Source organism: Tiliqua scincoides, chromosome 10, assembly GCF_035046505.1.
Source record: "Tiliqua scincoides isolate rTilSci1 chromosome 10, rTilSci1.hap2, whole genome shotgun sequence".
Classification (NCBI taxonomy): domain Eukaryota; kingdom Metazoa; phylum Chordata; class Lepidosauria; order Squamata; family Scincidae; genus Tiliqua; species Tiliqua scincoides.
The window spans coordinates 27,407,486-27,434,692 of record NC_089830.1 but is presented as its reverse complement, the minus strand read 5'-3'; the positions used below and the strand labels follow the sequence as shown (position 1 = coordinate 27,434,692).

General features: G+C 52.8%; 1 protein-coding gene across 1 annotated transcript; it reads left to right on the top strand.

Annotated features, from left to right (window-relative positions):
• Positions 1-1,245: 1,245 nt before the first annotated feature.
• On the top strand, positions 1,246-27,206 carry DACT3 (dishevelled binding antagonist of beta catenin 3). Its single transcript, XM_066638132.1, has 4 exons — positions 1,246-1,455; positions 23,319-23,425; positions 24,376-24,449; positions 25,564-27,206. Exons 1-4 carry the CDS (start codon positions 1,246-1,248, stop codon positions 27,204-27,206), a joined length of 2,034 nt encoding a protein of 677 aa, XP_066494229.1.
• Position 27,207: the final 1 nt, after the last annotated feature.

The window sequence follows — 27,207 nt, the reverse complement described above, 5'->3', positions numbered from 1 at the left end:
CACCCCTGCTTTAAAGTGTATATGGGTAGAGGCGTTGAGAGGGGAGGTCACTGTACACATTGGAGGATCTCTGAGAAAGAAGCTACAACTATCAATGGCAGCCATTTATAATTTTAAAAAAAACAAAAAAAACCCTTGTGGTCCTAGACAGAGTTGATCCCTCTACTAACAGTCCAATCCTATCCACACTTTCCTGAGAGTAAGCCCCATTGACTCTATTGGGACTTACTTCTGAGTAGACATGCATAGGATTGTGCTGTAAAACGCTTGGCATAGATGGGAAGGGTTTGCTTTTTTATCAATGAGGAGATGGAACTTGGATGATTGACAGTGGAGTCATGTATAGTGTGTCTGTGGGTGTATGAATGAATTAATTACTGGGGAAGGGTGTGAAGAAAGAAATGGCAGACTTCTGAGCCCATTGATGAGCTAAAGATTAAACACCTGATTAAAGATTGACACCTGATTTAATTAAATCAGACATGCGATCTCCTAGAAAGTGAATGAATGAATGAATGAAGGGCGTGGCCATCAGGTAAGTAAGGGCCGAGAATCAATGGACCGATTACAGGGCGTGGTTATGCAAAGAAGGTGGGCGTGGCCACCGAATTACTTGAATCAACAGCGGTGGCATGCAAATCAAGGGAGACACGACGGCCAATCACTGGCTTTGCATCCCGGGGGCGTGGCTTATGCAGATAACGCGCAACTGACGAATCAATGGTTTTGGACCAAGGCGAGGCTATGCAAATATTTTTTGCAGGTTGTCCAATGGCTTTATTCGAGGGTATTCCAGGACAGCCAATGGTTTGATTCGGGGGCGTGGCCATGCAAATATATAAATTTAGTTAAGCCAATGGTGTTAAACCTGGGCGTGGCCACTCCAGATAACTCATGCCGGAGTACCAGGACGGCTATGCAGGGGGGCGTGGCCATGTAAATATCGAGCGAACCCCGATAAGCCAATGGCTTCTGCCTCCGATATCTTATGCAAAGAGAAGTGAGGGCGGGGGACCAATGGTTTGAATGGGAGGCGTGGCCATGCAAATAGCAGCACGCGAGGTGGCCAATGGCATCAGGGGATGCAAATGAGGCCCCCGAAGGCCGGCCAATGAGCGCCGTTATGCAGATGAGTCGGTGACAGCGCCGGAGCTGCAGCGGGAGCCGGAGCGCATCGGGGGTTTGCGCTGCGCTGCGCTTGTTGGGAGCGGGAGTCGGAGGGAAGGCGCTGCCTGCCGGGCGAAGATGATCCGGGCGTTCTCGTTCCCGGTGAGCCCGGAGCGGAGCCGGCTCCGCGGCTGGCTGGAAGGCACCTTGGCCGGCTTGTGCGAGCTGCATCTGCTGCGGGAGAGGCAGGAGCGCCGGGTGCGGCAGGCTCTGCGCCTCGCCACCGAGTCCCCGAGCAAGCAGGGCGAGGGCGAGGCTGGAGGAGAGCCGGCTCCGGAGGACCAGCTGGTGAGCGAGCGGTGGAAGGTGGAGGGATGCGATGGCGTAGCCAGAGTGGGGCACAGCGCTGCGTTCTGCAGGGAGCCTCCCCGCAGCGTGCAAGCGGCCCCCTTCGGAGCCATTCTGGCAGGGGGGCGCAAACACTGCGGGGAGGCCCCCTGCAAAACTTAGCGCTTCGCCCCCCTCTGGCTACGCCACTGGATGGAGGGAGGGACGGCAGGCAGGCACCCCCATTGTCCGGACCGCAGGAGCCCTTCCCAGGCAGCCAGCCAGCGCCTCTCCTTCCCCTGGTTCGCTGCGCGGAGATCCGGGACGCATCCGGAATAGGGGATGTTGCGGGGTTTGGGGGGAAGCTTCCTGGCGGCCAGGCGAGGGGTCCGTCGGGGAGGCAGCCTGCGAGGCTTGCCAGAGCCATTCATTCTTTCCCCCACCTCCGAAGGGTGCGATCCTGTGCAGGCTTGCCTGGGAGAGTGCTTCCTGGACGCGGGGGGGGGGCTTCAGTCTGGGCTGCCTTGCTCCCCCCCTTCTTGCCTGCGAGTCCAGAGAGCTGAAGGCTTCCATGGAAGAGGGAGGGTTGGTGGGGGCAGAGTCCATCTCGCCCCCCATGTTATTAATGGGGAGGGCTTGCCAAAGTCTGGGGAGGGGCGTGTGCGTGTTGCTCTGGGCTTGTGAACGAGGGAGATCCCTACTCGCCAGGGCTTTCCTCCTGGATTTGCGGGGGGGGGGGGGCCGTCGCCTCCCCATCCTTGGCAAGACCTCTCCCCCCCCCCGTTTATGGCGCAATCCTATCCACACTTACTGGCAGTAAGTCACATTGGCGACGATGGGACTTACTTCTGAGTAGGCACGCATAGGATTGGGCTCTCTATTCGCATTTTGAGTGGGGGGCGTGGGGGCCCCTTCCCGTCCCTTTGATTCCACGCGGCAGACAAAACGGGCAGCGTAAAGGAAGTTCTTGGACGGGGGAAGAAGGATCGGGCAGCTTGGACGTCTCAGTTAGAGATGGAGGCTGTGGTCCCCTTCAGACTGCGAGGAGGAAGCCCTCTGCCTCCAATGGGGCTGATCCAAAGGGTGGAAGAGCTTTGGAGGGAAGCCACCGATTGTATACCCCCTCCCTCAGCTACTAGATACTTTATTTACTGTGTGTAGGGGGTAGGGGTTCTAGTATGACTTGCGGAACTCACTGCCACAAGATATGAAGCAGGCCCTGTGGTCTGAGAGGCTCCTTCTTTCTTTGGTCCCCTGGCTACATTGGCCTTGTCATTCTCTGTTTGCTGAAGAAATAGCAACTTGGAGAGTGGGTTTATTTTGTAATGACTTTTATTCCGGGTAACTTAATGGCCCCTCCATGTTCAGGAGCAGTGTATCCCTGCATTCTGGATGCCCAAAGGATGGCCACTCCCTTCAGGCCCTGCTTCCTGGCTTGCTGTGGCGCTCTGTACCCTTTGGAAATCTTTTTTCTTTGGAATGTCCCACCAACAGCCTTGCCACAGGTCTCACAACCGCACAGCCTCTGAGTGCATGGAGGTTGCTCTTTTGACTGACTTCTCAGCCTTACACCCGAGTTTGGGCTACCAGAGAGTATGTGCTGTTCACGTTCATGTTCACTTCATACCAGTTCAACTGGCACAGGTCCCCTAAATGAGCCTAGGAATGGTTGTTTCCTGCGGCTGTTGAGAATTCTCAGGGCATGACTTTCCTTTCCTGGTCAATGCTACAGTTCTGAGGTTTCCCTGGAAAGAGGGAAAGACTTGGAAATTAGTTTATGTCCATGATGCAGATTGATATATCTCCAAAGAGGTTATTGAGGCCCAGTGGTGTATCTGGGACCTGGAGAGCACAAACATTTTTAATGCGCCCCACAACAAAATTAAATTTAATACCACCCTCCCCCATGTCTGGGAAGTGGTCTGAAAACCAGGTACCAGGCCTTGAGGGGGTGTCAAACTGGGGGGGCTGTGCTGGAGAAAGAAGCCCCCCCCTGTGTCCTGGAGGTGGTCTGAGTCTTGGGGAGGCCACACGCAGCCTCCCCACTCCTCAGACCACCTCCTGGACTCTGGAGGAGTTTCTTTCTCAGCAGGGCCCCCCAGCTTGACACCCCCTCAAAGCCTGGTACCTGGGGTAATGTGCCCCCCTTAGCTATTATGCCACTATTGAGGCCTTTTCTTGCATTGGGTTCCCGGTTCCCTTGTCGTGGTGCTCTGAGTGGATAAAATGGGGTGATTTTGATCTGAGAGACAGCTGGGGAAGGAAAAACAGAAGACTACAAGGGGGGTGGGCAACCTGGAGATTTGGGAAATTCTGAATGGTTGAGAGATAAGGGATGGAGAGACTGCTCTCCTTTCTGACCTGTCTCTTATGACGCTAGACCTCTAAGAGCAGGCTTAGGACAGAAAGAAAAGTTACTCTATAAAACATACAATGTATGGAATTTGCTGTTACAAGATGTGGTGGCAACCGCTGGCTTCAATGTTGTTTTTACAACAACAAAAAATGTAAACTAAAAAGAATGTTAAGAAGTTCCTGGAAGATCATCCTTTGCTAATGGAACCATGACATTTGGCTGCAGACATACAGCTGGTGTGGGACTGTTTATTCCCTCCATGCCCTGCTGGTGTGCTTCTCCAGAGGCCTCTGGTTGGCTGCTGTGGATTCTTCAGCTCTCTGACTTGTGCCTTATGCAGCCAAAAGAGGGCTATATGTGCCCCCGAAGCAGCTGGCCAAACCAGTCATGGTGGGCCAGAGACTGGCTCCAACCTTGTGGGAAGTTACAAATTCTTCCCACTCTACCGCAGATGATCCCGAGATCTAACAGTAGCTCCTGATCTAGCCTCACATAGGTGGACTCGGGGCAGGGGCTGTTCTTTGCTCAGTGGTGCTAGAGCTACTGGGGGTTTGATCCCTGGCAGCTTCCCCAGGTGGAGCAGAGACAAATTCAGGTCTGACACCCTGGGAGTGCCACTACCAGCCTGTGTTGACAAGTGCAGGCGATGATCACTAAATGCAGATGAGTTATGCTTGAACCCAGGGTTAGCTCATCCATGAGGCCTTTCATATAGTGGGCCAAATAGCATTCACGGCACCTGCTGAGGGCTGAACAACATTGCACAGGAAGTGATGTCATTAAGCAGGTGATGGCCAGATATAAGCGCTTTGGTCTTACACAGAAACCTATTGGCTGCAAATGGCAGAAGAGAAAATGTGCAAATCTTGATCACATTTTCAAGATATGAGAGCCCAGTTATGCTCTGGGAGAGCCCAATTATCACCCTTTCAGCAGCGCCTCTTCTGCCACAGCACCATCGCAACGCAGCAGCTGCGAGGTGGTCTGTGAAGTGATACCTTGGCAGAAGTGGCACTGCTGAAAGGGAAGCCCTGTGTGATCATTGGGCTCTCCCAGCACCTTGGCAGTGTCTGCCTCTCTCACCCCTCTTGGTCTCACCCCTTACCCTGAAGAGCTATTTTCCTTCTGAGTCCTCCTTCCCTCTCAGAGCCTCGACAGAAGTAGTACTGCTGAAAGGACAGGTCTGGGAGAGCCCAGTAGTGTGTAGCTAATGATTGTGTAGCCTCATCATCGTTCAAAATGCTGCCCTGGAAGTGAGTTCACACCCAGGCTTTTAAAAAGTGAAAATGGGGGAAAATCTGCCTCCTTCCCCCAGCAGCTTGCTGCCCACTCGACACGGTTTGTTTCATTGCATTCTGCATTAAATTCCTTATCAAATGGTATATTACATGATGGTATTATTTGAAAATACAAAAGTTTTCACAATTTTGGCCACTATGATCAAGCTCAGGTTGTTGCCTCCCCTAAAGCTTGTTGCCCTGTGCAGCTGTTACACCCTGCACCCCCTTAGCTACGCCACTGTGGGGGCCAGATAAGCACAGGGCCCACGAACCAGATGTGGCCCCCCCAGAAGCTCTTTATCTGGGCTAGACACCCCTGGGCTAGAGCGCCTACAATCCAGGGAGTAGGAGGAAGAGGCAGGATAGTGATGGACATGTTGCTGCAGATGCACAGAGTTCTTGGGCTGGCCTCCTTCACTGTTAAGGGGTGCACATCTTTAGGATGTGAAAGTTCATTAGCAGCGAACAGGGCATCTCATAATGCGCAAGCTGGAGCTGGCTGCTTTCTCCCTATATGTTGGTTCTGTTGCTGGGAGGATTCGAAGAGGGGAGAGGATGGCGAAGAGAAGCATTTGCTGTGATTGGACCTCCCCCAATCCCCCCCTCGACACACTTCATGGTAAATAAATGCTTATTTCTAAGTGGGAAAGTGTTCATATTTCACCACCCGTGGTTGAAACGGCAGCTCCTCTGTGATTCCCTATGAAATATTAATGCAGAGAGAAAATTGTGGATTATTTAGAGAGAAAAAAAAATTGAGACCTCTCAAGTTAAACCCCTGGCAACTGCGTAGCCCACAGCCAGTGTGCGTTGAGAATGTGTCATGCGGTCCGTGTCGAGAATAAATTGGGTTAGCGCGTGCACTGAGCACTTTGGTGTGCATCATTCTGGCCACAGCATTGGCCTCCCTTCCCTCCCCCTGAGTGATGTGGGCGTGCCGAAGTGGTGGAGAAGATAGCAGGAGCAAACTCTTAAGTAGAGGGGCATGGGCCTCAGATGCTTAGAAACTGATTTATTTGCCTTCGATCCTGGAAGCCTAGAAATGATTGCTTCTGAACACGTGCGTTTTTTCATGTGTGAGTAATTGCAGCGGGTCCTTATAATGCTTGTAGGATTTAGGGGTCCAGGTTCTCTCTTGGCATCCTTCAGTCTCGGAAGACTATGGTGTCACGCTCTGAATGGTGGTTCTGGAACAGAGTGTCCTCTCCAGTGCGCGAAGCCTGGGTAAAGCAGGTATGGAGGATAGGCTGTTACCCAAGCAGCAAATCCCCCCTCTCCACATCGCTGAAATGGTCCAATGGAAAGGCAGAGGCCAATACGGTTGGTTCCAGCGGCGTCGCAGGAGTTGCCAGAGCATGACTGTGTACAGCCACAAACTGCCTCAGGGACTCCGGCTCCGGATTTTGCCTCAAGGTTGACTCCTGAAGCCTTTTCCATAACTGGATGTAGCCACAAGGCAGTGGAGGTTTGGGATCAGAGTTTTCCTTCTTTCAGATGAGCTGCCTTCCCAGGCTGACAAGTCCCATCTACCCGGTGGCTGTTTAGTCGCCTCTTATGACAAGTACAGCCAAACTGAGGGCCTATTCTTATCCCCAGCCCCCAGGGGAAAGGGGGGGTGTCCAGGTGGGGTTACCATATTGAAAACTCTGTGGTTGAATGCCAGCCACAGAACTCTGGGCCTCTGTCTTTGAGCTCCCCATATAGGGAAGGTTAGCCATGTATTTCACCGATTCCATAAAAAGATTTTGCATGTACTTTCCCTCTCCCTCTCTCAACCCTTCCCAATTTAATTAAAATCTCTGGCACCATTTATAAAGCTGTTGTAAAAATCCCAGCACGTGCAATCTGGCTAGGGGATAAATGGAACAAGCAATTACTAGCCAATGGGATCCTTCCACTTTACATACTGATGCCGTGTGTGTGTGTGTGTGTGTGTGTGTGTGTGTGTGTGTGTGTGTGTGTTTATATCACACAGAGAGATAATGCACATGTGATATATAAGTATGTGGATTGTAGGTAATTTTGGGGGACGACGACTATGCACCATCAAGTCTGTAAATATGCAAGAAATAATTAGAAATCGAGAGGATTTTTTTTCTTAATTTGGTTTGTTTGCTCATTATTTAACAAATGGGTACCCTCATCACTGCTTCTCGGGCATCGCAAATTAAGGTGCAAGCAGTATCAAACAAAGGCAGCTGATAAAACCAGTTTAACGGTGGCTTTTGAAGTTTGAAAGAATTAGAAGGGATGGCCCAGCATTGAAAAGGCATCAATGTGGACACAAGGTGAGGATCTCTGGAGAGGGCTTGACACAGCTGAGGGAGGAGGAGACCCTATTCCCAGTTTCCATTCGCCTCACATCAAAAGTTGGGGGGGGGGGACACACACACATGGATGGAAGACAGCCTCTGTTGGTGTATTGGAGAGGCACTGATGTGCGAGGATGTGACTCTTCCATGCCATCAGGGACTCGGGTCCCCAGCGGTAGTGGATGAGCTTTGCCTGGTGAAGGGCATTCAGCCCCTCCTGGTTCTCTTAGCCTTGGTGGTGGTTTTTGACCCTATCAGCCAGTAAACTCTTCAGCATCCGCTACCAGAGCTGGGGATCAAAGTCATAGCATTTAGATGGCTCCACTTCCCCTTGCTTTTAACACTTACACAGTGGCGTCACTAGGGGTGATGGGGGTAAGGACCGCACCCACCATGTGATGAACTCACGGGGGTGACACCACTAGTGCGCTGCGTGACATGGGCTGCATGTGCGGGTGGCAGCGACCCTATTGCCTGCACATGATAACTTGCAGAAAGAGATGGCAGCTGTTTGCTAGAACTTCACTGCCTGCACACAATGAGAGGCTCTATACTCTGTCCCCTGAATAGCCTTAAGGCCAAGGAATGGTCTCCATTGTGTCTTGTTGCTGAAAAAAAAAAGTCACACTGCTTGTCGTCTCTCGTAGGATGCAGCGGCATGGCTGGACGGGGTGCAAAGCACTATGTTTTGCAGGGAGCCTCACCACGGCGTGCAAGCAGCCCCTCTCCCTCCCCTTCGGAGCCATTCCAGGTAATGGAAGCAAAACAGGGGCGAATGCCTCCATTTTGCTCCCACTGCCCGGAATGGATCCGAGGGGAGGGGCTGCTTGCATGCTGCAGTGAGGCTCCCTGCAAAACTTAGTGCTTTGCACCCCCCTCTAGCTACACCAAAAGCAGGATGCACTCAGCTAGTTCTGGGGCAGGCCTGCCTCCCTCCCGCTCCCTGTTGCCTGGCTTCGGGACCCTCCCCTCCTGTCAGGAGCATTCACAGGACAGTGTGGGGCTGGTCTAGAACTGGCCAAACACAAACCAGTGACTGTCAAGGCAGACTTGGTGAATGAACGGTTGGAGGGGAAGTTGATTAGATGTGGCGGGGGGGACGGGGCAGACGACACACTCATGCACTCTGTGCATCCAAGTTCCTGTACACAATCACTAGGCGTTCCAGCCCTGCTGCCTGCATCAACTTGCTGAGTATATGGCGATAGTGCTGAGTCAGCTTTCCCTGCTGGTGATGCCTCCTGAGATGTCTTGTCTCCGAGACTGGCGGGTTGGGGGGGGTTAGGCCTGTTTACACTCCCAGCATCTGATATCATCTTGCCCTTCCACAGTCCCACAGCTCTGCACTTAGTGCTGATGGTAGCATATTTGCTCTGGTCCTTTTCAAACACTTTGCAAAACATAGTGCATTGCACTGGTATTGAAATGTCCACTCTTTCCAGTTTGAATTGTGAGCTCCTTGTTCTGGTGTCCTTGCGTCCTGAGTACACTTCTGTACTGCAGCGAGTCATGAACTCTTCGCTCACAACAGGAGAGGAAACCGAACGCTTTCCACATGCGCTGCCTCCGATGCATCCTCTGCATCACCTGGCAGGACAAAGTTCCAAACAACACAGTCCTGGAACGAGCTGGAATCCCTAGCATGTATGCACTGCTGAAACAGAGACGCCTGCGTTGGCTCAGTCATGTCATGAGAATGGATGATGGCCGGATCCCAAAGGATCTCCTCTATGGAGAACTCGTGCAAGGAAAGCGCCCTACAGGTAGACCACAGCTGCGATACAAGGGCATCTGCAAGAGGGATCTGAAGGCCTTAGCAGTGGACCTCAACAGGTGGGAAACCCTGGCCTCTGAGCGGCCCGCTTGGAGGCAGGCTGTGCAGCATGGCCTTTCCCAGTTTGAAAAAACACTTGGCCAACAGTCGGAGGCAAAGAAGGAAGGCCCATAGCCAGGGAGACAGACCAGGGACAGACTGCACTTGCTCCCAGCGTGGAAGGGATTGTCACTCCTGGATTGGCCTTTTCAGCCACACTAGACGCTGTTCCTAGCCACACACTAGATGCAGCTATCACTAGTCAGGGAGACAGACCAGGGACAGACTGCACTTGCTCCCGGTGTGGAAGGGACTGTCACTCCCATATTGGCCTTTTCAGCCACACTAGACGCTGTTCCAGAACCACCTTTCAGAGCACGATACCAGAGTCTTTCGAGACTGAAGGTTGCCAACATGCTCTGCTGTGTGTGTGTGTGTGTGTGTGTGAGAGAGAGAGAGAGAGAGAGAGAGAGAGAGACTGACTATGTAAATAACTTCCTGAAAAGGAGGAGAGCATCAGGTGCTTGTCAAAGCCTTCTTCTGCCACAGTTTTACTGTGTCACTTCAGGAATGTCACGTAAGATTTCTGGTCCATTTGGCATGTATCGGGAGTGGAGGTGAATGACCTGGGCATGGCAGGGATAGACACAGCTAAATAGGAAGGTCAGGTAAACACAACAAAGCCCAGGGATCTTTGGGGCCACAGAGATAATCTGGAAGCTTTGAAGTCATGGAGAGAAGGGTAAATACTATCAGAATGGCAGTGATTGTGAAGATGAGTCTGGGAGCAAATAAAGGGGAGGAAGAGACACTGGGGCAAACAGTGGTCAAGAAGCTGCTGGGCCATTTAGGGTGGGGTGGGGGGTAACTGGGGTAAAGGTGGAGGGCTTCCCTGAGCCATGGATGCTGTTTGCCCACATTGACAGTTCTGGTGACTGTCTCCTCCCTTGTCTTTTCCATACTAGATTGTAAACTCCTTGGGGCTGGGACTTACATTTGTATGTATTTGCTTCTGCTGCATGTAAATTGAAGTTCCTGTGAAAGCTCCTCAGAATGATGGGTGGGGAGGGGGGAGGTTAGAGATTGGTTAAGAAGGGGGGGTGACAAAGGAGTGAGCTGGTCAGAACCTTTCCAAGATGCCTTGAAGTGTGGATTAGTTAACCCTGGACGCCAGTTCACCCTGCCTCTGTTTGCTGAGTGGGATTGCCTGGGTCTGGCTGCAGCCCAGAGGTGGGACATTCTTCTGCCTGGAATGACATGAATAAAGTGACAGCGCAATCCCAGGCATCCCTGCTCAAAAGTCAATAGGGTGTACTCCCGGGTAATCATGTTGAGGGTTGCAGCCTTACAGCCCAATCCGAGGCATGTCTGTGCAGAAGTAAGTCCCGTTAAAGTCAGTGGGGCTTACTCCCAGGAAAGTGTGGATAGGATTGGGCTGTTTGTCATCTTGAAGACCATCCAGAGATTATAGGTGTAGTTACAGCGATCCCTTCGCTTCTATCCACTTGACTTTCATCGCTTTCCTCTTTCAGCCGTTTTCAATTACAGGCATAGTTCCCACTTTCATCCAACCTTCCATGACATCCATCAACATTCTGATGTTTAGTTTTCTTTTATTCCTATTTATTTAGGTTTTGCACACATTCGCTGGTCTTATTTATTTCTGTGTTTTGCTGGCCAAAATAAATTTCAAGCTGCATCAGGCTCTGCTTTGACCTTCGTCCGTTTTTGACTTTCACCTGCGCTCTGGTCCCAAACCTGACAAAAGTGTCAAGGGATGGCTGTGTTTCAGATGAAGTCATTGGGAGGAACAGTGTGTTTGTGTGTGTGTGTGTACACACGTGGCATAAACGGAATCAGTCCAGAACTGATGACTTTGGGGTGGGAGAAAAGGCAGCCCCCTCCCCACGCACTCATTTGTTCACTAAGCTGTTGAAATGATCCTTTGTTGTGTTTTGCTAATATAAACCATTTGCAGGGAGATTGGAAATGGGAGCCCCCACCCTGGCTGGGTCTATAAGACTCCTCAGGGAGGAAGGAGCTATGGCAATTTAATTTGGGGGGGGGGTTGTGTTCTTTCTCTCCTCAACTCCACCAGCAGCAACACCTCCTGGCTTTCCTCGGCAGCTGAGAGTGGCTGAGTGGATTGCTGACTGGTGAATAGAGAGTCTGGGCCTCCCTCTGTCTGGATTCTTATCTTGGATTTATTATGGGGAGGGGGTGTATCTGTTCCAAAAGGACTCCCTGCTGGGAGTAGCAGAAGGAAGGAACTGGATTGGCAGACAAGGGAGACCTGGGAGACCCCAGCCTCATTTGAACCCCCCTCCCCGGGTTTTTACACTCCCTTGCATTCCCCCCTCCCTTATTAGGAGGGGACTCCTTTGTTTCCCCTGCCTGAGCAAAGGTTGCCTGCTCCTTCCTGAAGAGCAGCCAGTCCCTTTGGGGTCCTTGGGGCCCCTGCTCAATACATTTCATGAGCAGCTCCATGGTGTTATAGACTTGAGGGACATGCTGATTTCCAGCCACCGTTTTCTGTGCTTTGGTAGTCTCAAGGACTGAGTAATGCCTTGTCGGTGGGGCTGCCCTTGGAGACTGTTCGGAAGGTGGCCTGGAGCCTGGTTACTTTGAGGAATAGCTGCTCCCATCTACTCCTCCTCGTGCGCTCAGGTGGCCTTTGGACGTCCTCTTCCAGGGGTCTCCGTCTTCAGAGGTGAGGCAGGTGGCAACCAGGACAGCAGTGGCTCCACAGCTAGAGATTGGTGGGGCACATGCCAGGAGCCCCAACTCATACGGAGGGCCTAAGACAAGGCCTGACCGACTGCTGAGGCAGCTGCAATGGTACTTGGGTATTTGCACCCTGGACTATTGTGTAGTCAAATGCGTCCCAGTCACTGGCATCTCTGGACAGTTGCGTTCGTTTTTTGTTTTATTTTGCTGTGTCCTGGTGATTTTGCTGTGTCCTGGTGATGCTATGTCACTGCTGCTTCCCGTGTTGTGCCAACGCCATATGGCGAAGTTGGAGTGTCCACTGGAGAGGACACTCCAACTTTGCCATACGGCGTCGGCACAACACGGGAAGCAGCAGTTACCGGTTATAAGTCTTTGCTCAATTGGCGTAGAGCGTGACGCCAGGGGCTGCTTCCGACGGTGGAAGAGCCACACCAGACGCTGTTCCAGAACCACCTTTCAGAGCGCGATACCATAGTCTTTCGAGACTGAAGGTTGCCAACTGCCTGGTGATTTGCATTCCACTGTAACTGGGCAACACACCCCACGTGATCTATCCTAAGCCTCTTCTCCCAGCCCTAACCCTACCTTTGCATTTCAGAAATTTATAAAAGCACATGTAACGTAAACACTGGCAGGACAGGGGGGCATGTGCTTCATCCTGCAGTAGGTGGGCAGTTACGGAGGCCTCCTCAAGGTAAGGGGGTGTTTGTTCCTTTATCTCGGAGCTGCATTGCCCTTACCTTGGTGCCAGAAAGTGGGTTAGGATTGCGCCCTTCTGCTAACAAAACCTTCAGGCTTCAGAATTGCTTGCGTCAAAATGCTGAACACTCAGACTGGAGTTCCTTTGACTGTGAATTTCAGCCAGACTGCGCTCACAGCTCCATCACCCAGAACTTCCGTGAAGTTTACTTCTAGTTCAATCTATTGGGTCGTCATTAAAAATGGATCAGCTTTGGGTGAAGGACCGTCTCTTTGAGATTCTCAAACCACTGCAGAGAACAGCCAGCTTCTCGGCATCTCAGTTCAGTGGAAGCCTTTGCATGTTTATTGAGAAGTTGGTTCTAAAAGGTGTATTCCAAAGGGAGACACGCACAAGACTGGGACCCAGGTTGCATCCACTAAAATTGAGTGTTGGGAGAGTTAGGACAGACAAAAGAAAATATTTCTTTACTCAGCGTGTGGTTGGTCTATGGAACTCCTTGCCACAGGATGTGGTGATGGCGTCTGGCCTGGGCACCTTTAAAAGGGGATTGGATAAGTTTCTGGAGGAAAAATCCATTATGGGTTACAAGCCATGATGTGTATGTGCAACCTCCTGATTTTAGAAATGGGCTATGTCAGATGCAAGGGAGGGCACCAGGATGAGGTCTCTTGTTATCTGGTATGCCCCCTGGGGCATTTGGTGGGCCGCTGTGAGACACAGGAAGCTGGACTAGATGGGCCTATGGCTTGATCCAGTGGGGCTGTTCTTATGTTCTTATGTGTCTCACTGATGTATGAACTGACTGGCAGGATGAGAGAGCACCGCACTCAGTGCTGGGTTTTATATTTAGCCTTTCCCCCAAATCCTGCCTTGTCACAAAGGCACCACCTGAGTTACAACAAAACCTGGGAATGCACATGACAGGCATAGATGTCTAAAAATACAATGAGGTCTGGAACCTTGATCGATGTGTAACATTAGAACCAGCTGTAAAAACCCAGTTTCTTCGCTCTTGTCACCCTGAAGGTACCAACTCGAAACGTGGCCTTCTCTCTTTTCTTTCTTTCCCATCTAAGTTTGCCTGACACACTGACACTCGCAGCCAGAGACTCGGAACCAGAAATGAGAGGAGGGGCAATGGGAAGGCCACATTTGAGGGTCATAAAGGTCTAAGAAACAGACGCACCCCTGTTAGGGGTTGCCAAGACTCCAAGTAAGTCACCCTCAGCAGTTCTAAGTAGGGAGGCAATGGAGGGGAGTCTATGGATTCAGGTGACCCTGGGCGGCACAGCTGGGGGGGCAGCAATGCCATCCCAGCTGTGCCACCCCAAGGACCCCCTGTGCTTCCTGCCTCCCCTTGGGCATGAAAATGTCACTTCTGGTTTCTCAGGGGTACAATGCCCCAGGAACCATGCCTTGAGGGGATGTCTTGGAGGCCTCTGAAAGGCACTTCTGGCACCCGGGGGGGTGGGCGTGCCAACAAGAAGCTGACGGAACATACCAAGATCCACGTCTACAGAGCTTGCGTCCTGAGTACACTTCTGTACTGCAGCGAGTCATGGACTCTTTGCTCACAACAGGAGAGGAAATTGAACGCATTCCACATGCGCTGCCTCCGACGCATCCTCGGCATCACCTGGCACGACAAAGTTCCAAACAACACAGTCCTGGAACGTGCTGGAATCCCTAGCATGTACGCACTGCTGAAACAGAGACGCCTGCGTTGGCTCGGTCATGTCGTGAGAATGGACGATGGACGGATCCCAAAGGATCTCCTCTATGGAGAACTCGTGCAAGGAAAGCACCCTACAGGTAGACCACAGCTGCGATACAAGGACATCTGCAAGAGGGATCTGAAGGCCTTAGGAGTGGACCTCAACAGGTGGGAAACCCTGGCCTCTGAGCGGCCCGCTTGGAGGCAGGCTGTGCAGCATGGCCTTTCCCAGTTTGAAGAGACACTTGGCCAACAGTCTGAGGCAAAGAGGCAAAGAAGGAAGGCCCATAGCCAGGGAGACAGACCAGGGACAGTCTGCACTTGCTCCCAGTGTGGAAGGGATTGTCACTCCCGAATCGGCCTTTTCAGCCACACTAGACGCTGTTCCAGAACCACCATTCAGAGCGCGATACCACAGTCTTTCGAGACTGAAGGTTGCCAACAGGTTACTTAGCTATGCCACGCACTGTGCCCTAAAACTTCATCCCTCGTTCGATCCATTTGGCTCTGTTCTCCAGTCTCCCTTCCTGAGAAGGCCGGCTTAGACACGGGTATCTGCGCTGCAGACGGACAACATTCTGCAGTCTCCAGTTCCTTCTTAACTGGCCCTTTCGTTCCTCCCGTCCAACCACCTCCCTGGCAGGTTTCCTGCTTCGGATGCAGTTAAAGAAGTCTCCTTGTTCTTCATCCCCCCCCCCCTCCAAAATCCTGATTCTGCTGTATCGCATCATCTCCCCCATCTGACCTCAGGAAACAGCTGGGAGGAGAACAAAAGAAAAATGCAAATCTCTCCCACAATTACAACCAAAAAAGACACACAGAGGAGGTGGGAAGCTGTGCAGAAGATGCCAAGGGGAGCCTTCTAAATATAGCCGGGCACAAAACAGAACAACTCGGTCTCTGGAGGCAGGATCTGAGCTCGCAACTGGGGTTTGGGGTCTCTCTGCAAGGTGGTCTTCCTGAGGGGGTTGCTGTCCGTGGCTTCGAGGGGCCTTGGCGCTTTTATTCAACGGTGCTCATTTCAAATTCTTCAGGGCCAAGCAGTGCAAAGTGTTTGGATTCCAAAACATTTTGCGCGGTGGAAAAACGCCTCTGGGGCAGCCCCTGTCCTTTCCGCTCCCACAGTTGCCAGGAGCCTTATAGGGTTGCAGCGAGTGTTGTGTTTACATTAACGTGGTATCTCAGGAGGCCCCGGGGTTGACTGAAGCCATTGAGTAGCTGGGCGGCGGAGGAACCTGCTTGCATGCACAAGACACCAGCTTCAACCCAGCCTCCCAAGGTGGGGCTGGGGAAAAGACCCCCCACCACACCCCAGGATGCAGGCTGCCATTTTATGCAGTGCAGCCGCGTGATCCCAGAGTCTTCCCAGCACTAGAGGTGGTGTGTCAAATGCTCCCCCCTTACCTGTCCTTGTGCCGGCCTCTGCTCCTCCCAGTCTCTGGACTGGAAAATGAAGAGGGGCGGAGCAGAAGCACGGAGGAAAGGAGAGTGGCAGGCTAGAGTGTCTTTGAGGTTGCTGCTCACCACTCTCTTCTTCTCCCACCTACTCCACCCCCTCTTCCTTTTCCAGTGCAGGGACTGGGAGGGAGGGAGGGAGGAGGAGGAGCTTGGAGCTGACTGGTGGATGGAAGTGCAACTCTACCAGTCTGCTGCCTGAGGCAACTGCCTCAGTCTGCCTCAACAATGGGCTGGCCCTGCAGCTCTGGAGTTTTTTTTCTACTAGAACTCCCCCCCCCCCAACAATTAGCTTTCTTGGCTACAAAAATGACGAGGGTGCACTATAGCAGAGTAAATAAGTGTGGCAGTCTTGGGGGGGGGGTTTGAGAGGCAGCTGTCATTCAGTGGGAAGCTCCATACTTTTCTCATGCCGAAGGTGCCACTCCAGTCCTTGATAGAGCCTCCCAGTACAGCTGGGAAAACATCCTTTGTCCGCTGTCCGGGGAAGCTGTGCTGGTTGAAGCAGGCCATCCGGAAGTCGCTGGCTCCCTGGTCTTGTGAGGCAGAAGGCGGTTCGAGCCTTTGGCAACGTGTGATAAGGGATCCTTGTTCTGTGTGCGCCGAGCATGTCCCCTTTCTGACCTGTGACCTGTTGGCAGTTGCCCGATTCTAGGCCCTTGTTGTTGACGCCCCCTGAAGATAACAGAGGAATGTTGCCAGGCAAAGCCTTTGAAAACCAGGCCGCGATGGTGCGCACGCTCCCCTGTTCAGCTCCGGAAACCACACATAACCGTTATGTGCATTTCCCCCTCGGAACACAGGAGCCGAGCTTCTAGTGGACAAGATTTTATAGGGTTGTCTTTCTTCCCCTGCCCCCCCCTTGCCTCATGGCAGCGGGTTGGGGAGGACAGCGGCACCGTTGGTCCCGGCAGCAATAGCTCCTTTCATTCGGGGACGCAGAAGCACAGCTGCCGCCAAGGCTGTGTGCTCTTGCTGTGCGAGGCCTTGACAGAGCGTTTTGAGTCCTGGAAAGAAATCTCACCTTTAAAAAAGCAAAGCAAAACCACAAGACTCTGTCTCCCATGATTGCAGGGGAAAGTTTCAGAAGGGTGCGGGCAGTGAAGCTGCCAGATTTTGATTTGAAGGCTACTGATCCCCAAGCCACCACGGAAGGAAACACAGTTCCTGCAGATTTGCAGCAGAAGCCGTCGGTGGGCAGCACTAATTAGCCAGTGTCTGTGATGTCACCAACCCACTCATGCCCCAAGTCGCATTTACGTCGCTTTTCTTGTTGCTTGTTTCTGCTTTTTCAACAAGGATGATGGACTAAATTTATATGTGGCACTTCAATTCAAGTGTATTAAAGGAGCATAAGTCAATGGAAACAGCAGTGGATGTGCTGTTATGTGCAGGTATTGTCTACAATGCAAAGGCAGGAGAAATCTGGGCTTTCTGGGGGAAAAAAATCTGGTGTTTGAACAGAATATCTCTGTGTCCACCTGGCTAGAACTTGCTGGACATCCAGTGACCAAAGGGCAGCAGGCATTTCGGGGCTGGCCAAGAAATTCAGGCTCACCACCCCAAATGAAGCCCCACCCCTTTGTCACATATGAAAAAGGCCAGAACAGATAGTTTAATGGTGCCCGATTATAATCCTAAATATGCTCTGAAAGAAAGAAAGAAAATAAAGTTTTATTTCCATGTTTTGAAAGTTAAACATTAAATGCTAATCTAAGTCAACCAGGCCTCCGCTTGCTAGGAAAGGAGTCAACTGCAGGTGAACTGAGAAGCTCTGCTAAACCAAGCCGCAGATTGCTTTGTGTGCGCCTGAGGTCTTGCAAGTGCTTGCAAGTGCCTAAGGGATCCCCTTTTTAAAGCCACCTTCACATCTTGTGGCAGCCAGTTCCGCAGGGGATGTGTTGTCTGAAGCGCCATCCTTTCCCTGCCCCACAGAGTTCTCTGCAGTTCGTCTTCCTAAATCACATGGGTCTGACCCATACAGTTGCCCTCCCAGATGGGAGACGTTGGTGCCTTCCTCTGTGATTCCAGCAGGCAAACCTTTGCCAGAGTGATGTAAGCCCTTATCACGTTAAAGCCGCTCTCTGGTACCCAAAAGTGAGCACTTGCATTAGCCACTTTCTGGGAAGAAGGGGGCCTCATTTAGGAGTGGGTCCAAAGGGAAGGGGGAGGAGTCTAATCCCAGCCTCTGCTTGCAAAGAGGAATAAGTCACTGCAGTGCATGGAATTTTTTGTTGTTGTTGTTAAGTCTCTGGCTTTGAAGTTATCCAGTCCGTTCCCTTGAGGGATGCTTGCCTGATTATTGTAGCTGCAGCTGGAATAATCTCCACTGACATGCTAGGTGGAAAGTAGGTTAGATTTCGATTTGACAGGTGGGCAAGTTGGGGGGGGGTGACAAAAAGGGGCTGGGATGGTCTGCATTTCCTCTCCAGCACACATACTTGCAATGCAAGAGATCTGTCTACCTGCCTGAAACATGTTTCATATCCAGGGCAAGGGTTTCTGGGCAACTTACAGATAATGGTGGTCATAACCAATGCAATTAAGGCGGGAGCCATTTCAAAAATATACAATATTGTGATCAGCCAGCGGCTACTCTGAAGTTCGTCAGTAGGCCACAGAGGCAGCCGCTCTCCCTAGTTTGTGTAAGACTGCCTTTAAATATGGAGGCTCCACCAAAGTGTCTTGGCTTGTAGCAGTGGAGAGAGACCATTCACGTATATATTTTTAACGGCTTTTAATGCCACCTAGTGACCATCGCCATGTCTTGTGGCAGTGAGTTCCATGTGCTGAATGACGTACCATGTGCAGAAACCTCTCTGTTGGTGCTGAAAACTACACCAATCAAGTGTCATTGGGTGCCTTGTTCTCAAAAAAGGGGAAGAAAAAAAGTTCTCAAAAAAGGGGAAGAAAACTTTGCTTTATGATGCATTGCAAGAGATCCCAGGGCATCTTCCTAGATCATGAGGTGCAGGTACTTATTTTTTACTGTGGGGTTGCAGATATGCCCAGTGCTGGGGCCACTCTCTGCTTTTGTATTCTTGCAGTCATGCGCATGGCTTATGAGAAGCAGCCATGTCCCTCTGAATTCAGTGGGGCTTGCTCCCAGGCAGTGACGTAGCTAGATGGGGTGCAAAGCACTAAGTTTTGCAGGCACCTGAACATGCCGTGCAAGCGGCCCCTCTGCCTCCCCTTCAGAGCCATTCTGGGTGGTGGAAGCAGTTTAGTCACCTGCAAAACTTAGTGCTTTGCACCCCCTCTAGCTACGCCACTGCTCCCTGGACAGTGTTCTGGGATCATGAGCTCAGAGTAAGGTGAAAAATGAAGGCAAATATTGGTCGGTTCCAAAGAACTGATGACAGCAGGTCAGCTTGTCAGTCCAATGAGTCTGATGAGGGGGTGAGATTTCTCTTTTCATGGCCGACTCTAGTGAGCAATTGGCTTTGGAAAAAAAACCTCATTTGCATGGATTTTGCATGTTTGTGGATATTGGCGCTTCTTAGCGACCAGATAGCTTCGGGCTTAACAGGATTCCAAAAGGGATTAGAAATTTATAGGCATAAGAACAGCCGCCACAGCCGAGAGAAAAGAGGATCAGGAGAAAAGGAAATTTACATGGCTAAAAATCCATTTGCCATGGGGAATCAGGCGGACAGGAACTGATACGGGGGCGGGAGCCTCAGAAGTCCTTTTCTGCCACCTCCTTGGGGCAGGCTGGTGCCCAAACTGCAGACATCTGGAGCAGCTGATAGGGGCTGGTGATGGGATCAGGCAGAGAGGAACGGGGGAGCCCTCCAGCCCCTTCACCAGAGAGATTGGTGCTGCTTTGCAGAAGAAGTGAAGCGGCACCATTAGATTAATTAAGGTGCCCCAATTAATTTGTCAACAGAGAAGTTTGGATTCTCATTATTTCAGCCCATGTCTGTTTCGTGCAGCTCATTGGACCCCCTCCTCAGCACTCAACATCCTATCCCCCTCCCCCCATAAAATAAGAAAAGCTGCTCTGGCAGTTTAGCCCCATCCATATTGATGGGACAGACTGGAGAGAAAATATGTTGCAGAGATGGGATGATCCTGGTGACATCTCCCCCTGCTCCTCGTCAGCAGCCAGGCTGGGTGCTGGAATTACTCATCAGTCCTGCATCTGTCTTTGAAGAATTCCCTGGGGAAGGAGCCAGGTTGGCCCTGTTGGTGGCAAGTAGTGTGATAAATGGACACACACACACAGAAGCCATCCATAGCGGAGGGGTGGGCTTCGTTGCAGGAGGAAGAGCGACCCCTCCTCCAAATCACGGGTGGCTTGAAGTCCTGTGCAGGGAGAGATTCCACCTTGGACATCTGCACTGGCTTTCTCTGTTCCTTAATTTCCACTCCCTTCTGCCTCCACTGTTTTGCTCGTCTTCATTTCTCCTCTAAATTTAGACTATTTCTGGTTGGGGAAAACCAGGGTGAGAATAACTGGGGCTGTTGGATGTGCCATCAAGGACCTCTGTTGCCTGCTGCAATCACTCTGTAGGGATTGCAAAGGCAAGGAATCGATCCATTTCGTTCCATGCTGGGTTTCCTACTTGAGCCTTTCCTGCCACACCAAGTTCTCTTATCCCACACACACAGTCAAGGGGCAGCAGGGCCACATCCCTCACTGGGAGAAAACGTAAATATTGGTTCAAGTAGCTGGCAAGAGCAGAAAGTGGTGTCCTGAGACTTGTTCATATTTCATTTTTAACAAATCAACATTTCTGCCCTTCATGGCTTGTGGGTATATGGAATGAGCCCTCCCTTGTGAGAGAGGGGGTTCAGCAATGTTCTGTGCCATTGCATTTGTTGGCCAATCGGTGCTCAGAGTCCCTGCCGCAAGGACAATACAATATCGCTTTGCGTGTCTTCATCACTGGCCTAACTATACACAGGTCACAAGAATCCGCTTTTCACGGTGCAAAATTTGGAAGGTGTGGATGTAAAATGTTTTTGATTTTAAAGAAGGCAAGGTTGACCACCCAGGATGTGAGATTTAAAGGTGGTTACTGTGCAGGTTGCAAAAGACATCCCTTATTACTCTGGTACAATGCAAAAGGGATGAGGGACGATCCAAATGTTGGGGACCTTTTTGTTAATCCAGTGGCCATCCCAGATCTGGAGAAGAGGCAAATGCAGAAAGAAAAGTGGGTTTGGGGCTTCTCGCTGTGAAATCTTGGCTGACCTATTTCACCCGCGTTCAGTCCCCTCTCCTTCACATGCACTAATTCATGGAAATTCATGCAGATTTAAAATTGCCCTTCGGCTTGCTACTTCCATGACACGCTTCAGTTGACACCTGAGCTAATTTGCGCTGTGTCTTCAGAGTGGAGGCCCTAATCATGCAAATGGCACTGATGCTGGAGTCTTCTAATGAGTTGCAAAGCATAACTGCGAGCCAGGAGCAGCCCAGAACGGCAACCTGCCCTTCCCCCTCCTCACCTGTACATGACTGAGGTGGTGCCCCAACTCGATCATTGCATGTCCTTCATCTTTTTACAGGTCTCATAAGACACCTATTCGCATGTCAGACATGGCCGCCAAAGGCCACACTGCAGGGCCTGTGCTCAACTGTGTGCTGCACTGGTGGATCTCTGGAACAGCCAGAGCCAACCCAAGGCCTCTCAGCTCCTAAGATAGGAGTCCCAGTGCAGCCTCCCTCCCACCCACCCCCACCCAGTGACGCACCAGTGGCTGCCTCCACTGTGTCTCTTCCTTCTGCTGCTCCCTGGATTTGCAAAGGACAAGTAGAAACAGAGCACCGGAGTGTGGAGGAGAGTGGTGAGCTACAGCAAGAAGCTGCTCTTTCCCTCTCCTTTCTCTTCTGTTCCATTGAGACACTCTAGCCCAATACTCTCCTCCCTTTTCTGCTCCACTGAGATGCTCTAACCCCTCCTCTCCTCTCCATCAGCTGTTCCGCTCCCCACATCCTTGGGAAATCCGAGGTGCAAGAGGAGCAAAACCAGTGCAGTTGGGCGCTCCCTCCCAATTCTCCACCTGTGGGGACTGCCTTGGTCATCCTTGTGGATGGACCAGCCCTGAAATAGCCTTCTGCTCACTTACCATCCAAAGGGTTCTTTGTCACATGGGTCACAAAGTCACTAGGAAGCCTGTGCGATGCTATCAGCACTCCAAGATATACCTCCGCATCAGTATATGAGTCATGGCAGGCAATGTGCTTCATGGCACCACCGAGACTTCATGTGCCTGCATTTAACTGTTGGCAACCTTCAGTCTCGAAAGACTCTGGTATCGCACTCTGATTGGTGGTTCTGGCACAGCGTCTAGTGTGGCTGAAAAGGCCGATTCGGGAGTGACAGTCCCTTCCACACAAGGAGCAGGTGCAGTCTGTCCCTGGTCTGTCTCCCTGGCTGTGGGCCTTCCTTCTTTGCCTCTTAGCCTCAGACTGTTGGCCAAGTGTCTCTTCAAACTTGGTGCATTTAACTATAGGAACACCAAAGGCGATGTGCCCTTTCCCACTCAGAGGTTTGACCACTCGAGGCCAGGAGAAGCGGCCGATCCCTAAAGGTCAACAAGTCCAGTAACTGACACCAACAAAGTGTTTACAGGACACCCCAGAAATGAGGACAGAGAATAGACATTGTCGCTGGTAAACAGGGAGGCTTTCCCCCCCATATTATTATTCCAGTTTGCTTGGAGGAACCCCAATGCTGCCAGGCCTGACCCAGGAAAGGGACTTTGCCATGTGGCCATTCTCCCATCACCTCCCCTTGACATTGGCTTGTGGGGAGGGCTGGCCAGAGGAAGCCACCGCAGCCTCCACGACAAAGGTGCTTCCAGCGTCCTCCCCCACTGTTTTCCCTTTGCAGGGTGAGACTGTCACCCCTTTGTCTCTCTGCGGGGAGTTTGAGTGACGCTCCTAAATGAGCCCCTTTTGTCCACTGCCCACCCATCTGTCTGGAGGTCAGAGGTCACCCGGCAGCCTTGGTGCCCGTCTCCCCCCCCACCTCAGCTCCAACACACATACTCCTCCTGGTGCTCAGGGTTCAAGGTCCAGCTGGGAGGCAAAGGCGGCGGGATCTGTGGCTGCACATAGCTGGGCTTGCAGGGCTGGCTGTGGGTGGGGGGTTCCCACGGGCATGGCCGTTTGCAGCGCCACTTTGGGCAAAGGTTTGATTCGGAGCAAAAATCCTGCTACGAGGGTTGTCCTAGTCAGGTATTCTTTATTTTTAGTGTATCAAACAACTAGCAAATAAAGTGTTCAGGGCATGCCCGTGTTTTGGTTCTTCCCAGTTCGGTGTAACAATGAGGACTAGAATCTTTCTTTCTTGCATGAGCGCGAGCTGTCCGGGGTTTCAGCCCAAGCTGGATACACCTGCCACTGCAGCCTGCACCATCGTGGTGGCCTTATGGAATTCTAATTAAAGGCTGGGGAAGAGGAGGTTCTGGTCGCCAGGGCTGGGCTGAACTGCCATCAGAGGAGGGGACAATAGAAAATTCTGGTTCGTAAAGAGGCAATAAAAAAATCTCCTCTTTGGTTTGCAGGATGGCCTGCCTGGCTTGATGTGGGAGCTGGAACAGCAGCTGGGGCTCCTGAGGCTGTATCCTGAAAAGAGCTGCGGGGAGGCGGCCGAGACGGAGAGCTGGCCCAGCTCAGGTGGGAAAGGGAGCCCTGATGTCGGCATGATGTTGACCTGAAAAAGAAGTGCTGGCAGGGCTAGCTTGTCCATGAGGCTAGCTGAGGAAGGGGGTGCCTGCTGCCCACCCCTGCTATCCACTGCTGCTGCTTCTCTTCCTGCTCCCTGAATGTTTTCTAGCCCTACTTTCTGGCCCTACTCTCCTTTCCTCTCCTGTTCTCTCTACTCTCCTTTCTTTCTGGCTACGTCAGAAGGCCAGATGCAAGGGAGGGCATCAGGATGAGGTCTCTTGTTATCTGGTGTGCTCCCTGGGGCATTTGGTGGGCCACTGTAAGATACAGGAAGCTGGACTAGATGGGCCTATGGCCTGATCCAGTGGGGCTGTTCTTATGTTCTTAACTACAATTCCCAGGAGGCCTTGCAGGTCTTGTTATCTGGTGTGCTCCCTGGGGCATTTGGTGGGCCGCTGTGAGATACAGGAAGCTGGACTAGATGGGCCTCTGGCCTGATCCAGTGGGGCTGTTCCCTGGGCATTTGGAGGGCCACTGTGAGATACAGGAAGCTGGACTAGATGGGCCTATGGCCTGATCCAGTGGGGCTGTTCTTAGGTTCTCTGCACCTCCACACATCCTCTTCAACTCTCCTCTTCCTCTGTGGGAGAAGGAGAGGCAGCATCCGCAGAGAGAGTGGCTGTTGTACCACCGGCCAAAGATGGTGTGGCATTTGCCTGCTTCTCTCCCCCTGGCAGGCTGGCATGGGATAAATGCCCCATGTCCACTGTGGTGGCAAAGCTGGGAGCAGGGTCAGCCCCCTTGCTTGGGCCGGCCAGTAGAGGTTGACTTAGGAACTTTAAAATCTCGGGTGCTGATTCTCCTGCCAGGTTTCTACGAGGGGCCACAGTCAGCCGTGGCGTCCGATTCCCCGGCGTCCGGGTTTGGAGACTCTTCTTCTGGCTTCCCATCTGCCTCGGGGTCCTATTCTCGGATTGGCCACGCGGAGTCCCGCCTCGGCTATGCCAGCGAGCGCCCCAAGTCTGTAGGTGAGTAAGCGGGGTGGGCTGATGGATGTAGAGGAGGGTCAGCCGGTCGTCTTGGATGGCGGTGGCTTTGTGGGGGAGTGGGCAGCCATTTTATGCGGCCCCTACGCTCTCAAGCCAATTCGTGGTGGGAAGACAGTGTCCAAAATGGGGCCACTCTGGCTTGCTGATTCTGTTTTGTCCTCCACATTGACAAAAAGTGTCCAGTTCAAGACGATCTTGGCTTGGGCATGGGAACAGGAGGGGTTTTGCCGCAGGAGCCTGAGCGGGAGGAGGGGAAAATGAATGAGGTCTTTGCCCCATGAAAGAAAACTTGGTCAGTTAATCATAGGTCTGTTCATTGAGCAGCTAACTCTGCAAACGTTTGCATATGAATAAAAGCAGCTGTACAAAGAACAGGCAGATTTGAGAGGAGGCCGTCCCTGCTATGACAGGCGCACCTATCGGAAGAGGCTTTCCCTGTTGTATAAGAGGGAAGGCCTCTTCTAAGCCTGCACCTGCCATCTGCAGCGTGTTAAGTTTTATGCCCTTGAACAGGGGTGTCCAAACATTTTGGCAGGAGGGCCACATCATCTCTCCGACGCTGTCAGGGGGCCAGGGAAAAAATTAATTTACATTTCAAATTTGCATAAATTTACATAAATGAATGTATTAGAGATGGAACTTATATGAATGAATGAAGGTCCTGGAATAGCTCAAGGCCTATAAAAGGCCTTGCACAAAGCAAGGCCAGCCTTTCCTTCGCTGCCACTGCTGCATCACAGACGTGAAACAGCAAGTAGTGGAGGGAGCCCTCGTCTCACAGCTCACGCGAAAGGTCAAACAGTCGCCCTCACGCTGAGAGCGGTTGCATCAGGCCAGCATGGGCTCCAGCAAGTCTCTGGAGGGCCAGAGGCTCATTGGAGACTGGGGGCTCCCTGAGGGCCTGATTGGGAGCCCCTGAGGGCTGCAAGTGGCCCCCGGGCCGGGGTTTGGGCACCCCTGCCCTTGAATGACAAATAAGAGTCTGCATTTTAAAAAAAGGCTGCATGAAGCAGTCCTAGTTGGGCCTGCGAAGCGCTGTGCCAGGCTGTCTCAGCCCACGTCTGCCTCTCTCTTTCCTCCACCCCTTTCTCAGGTGACGTAGCCAACAGCAACCAGGAGGGGCTGAGCCGGGGCATAGTGCCCCGCTCGTTCTCAGCCCCCTATTCCAGCTCCCAGGACTACTCCGCAGAGCCGCTGCCCGCCTGCTACCCACCGGACCCCTTCCTCTACCCCAGCCCTCTGCATGCAGTGGCCCTACAGAACCCCTTGCTCCGGAGTCACCTGTACGAAGACTCTGCCTTCTCCTCTGCCACCCCCCAGGCTCTGGGCTACCCCCCGGACCAAGACGGGGGCCTGGAAGCCTTTGGGAATGAGTTCCAGCTGTACTCGGAGGCTGCTTCCCACTGCCACAAGGTGGAGAACTACATCTCGCGACTCATCCGCCGCCGGAGCCAGCTGGTGAGAGGCGGCAAGCCCCGGACCAGCCTCGGCTCAGAGCCGGCCACCAAGAGCAGCGTGGCCCGGCAGAACAGCTTGTGCAAGAGGCCCTTGGAGTTGCTGCCGCCGCAGACTGAGCGCAAGCATGCCCCAGCCATGGAGAGGGGCAGCAGCACCCCTTCACCCTGTGGCCACGAGGGCGGCGCCACGGCGGCTGCACGCATCTGGTCCTCCTGGGACGCAGCTGCAGAGAGGACACTGGCAGCCAAGGCCGCCGCTGAGGACTTGAGCCCACCCCAGCCCAGCCACAAGAAGCCCCCCAAACTGCAGGCCCTGGTGCACACGAGGCCCACCTCTGTAGATCAGTATGAACCCACCTACCCCTCGTCCCCTCTGCCAGACAGAGAGGATGCCGCCTTCCGGGGGAACGCACAAGACCCCATCTCTTACGAGACTGAGGACAGGACCTGCATCATGGTGAAGGCCCAGTACATCCCGGCCCAGCAGCCCCCCAGGGCCCAGCAATCTCACCGGGCGGGCAAAAAGAAGCCCCCACCTCTCACCAAGGGCCGCTCTGTCGAACTGTCGCCTGAGCGGGTCCCCCTGATCCCCAGGGAGCGGCCACGGGTCTCGGCGCCCCCCAAGAAATGCCGTTTCACTGAAGAGGGGGTCGAGGCCGCGGGGAAGAAGGGGGCAGGCAGGAAAAGCTCACCCCGCTCCAGGAAGACAGCCCGGTCTCAGTCTGAGAACAGCCTTCTCAACAAGCCAGGGGTCAAGTGTGGGACCGCTGAGCGAGAAGAGGCGGCTCTCAAACCAGCCCGGCAACGGCGCTCTCATGGCAACACGGCCGGCGGCTACCGCAAGTGGCGGTCGACGGCTGAGATCTGCCAAGAGGAGCCCTCCCCAGGAAGTGCCATCGAGCCGCGCCGGAGCCGGCAGGGGGTCAGCGCGGCAGGGTACAGCTATGCGGGCAGTGACTCGGAGTGCTCGGCCGAACAGGCCCGCCAAGCCCCCATGTGCCGCCTGGAGGAGGGCCTGGTCTACGGAGACAGCGAGTCCAGCCTGAGTGATGGGGACTCACCCCCTGCCTACAGCAGTGGGGCGTCCAGTGATACCGACGAGAGCGGGGGACTGGTGTGGCCCCAGCAGCTTTCCCCACAGCTGGTCTCTGCCTCTGGGCCTGGGAAAGTCTCTGGGGGTCAACCCAAGGTCTTTGTGAAGATCAAGGCCTCCCATGCACTGAAGAAGAAGATCATGCGCTTCCGCTCGGGTTCCCTCAAGGTCATGACAACTGTGTGAG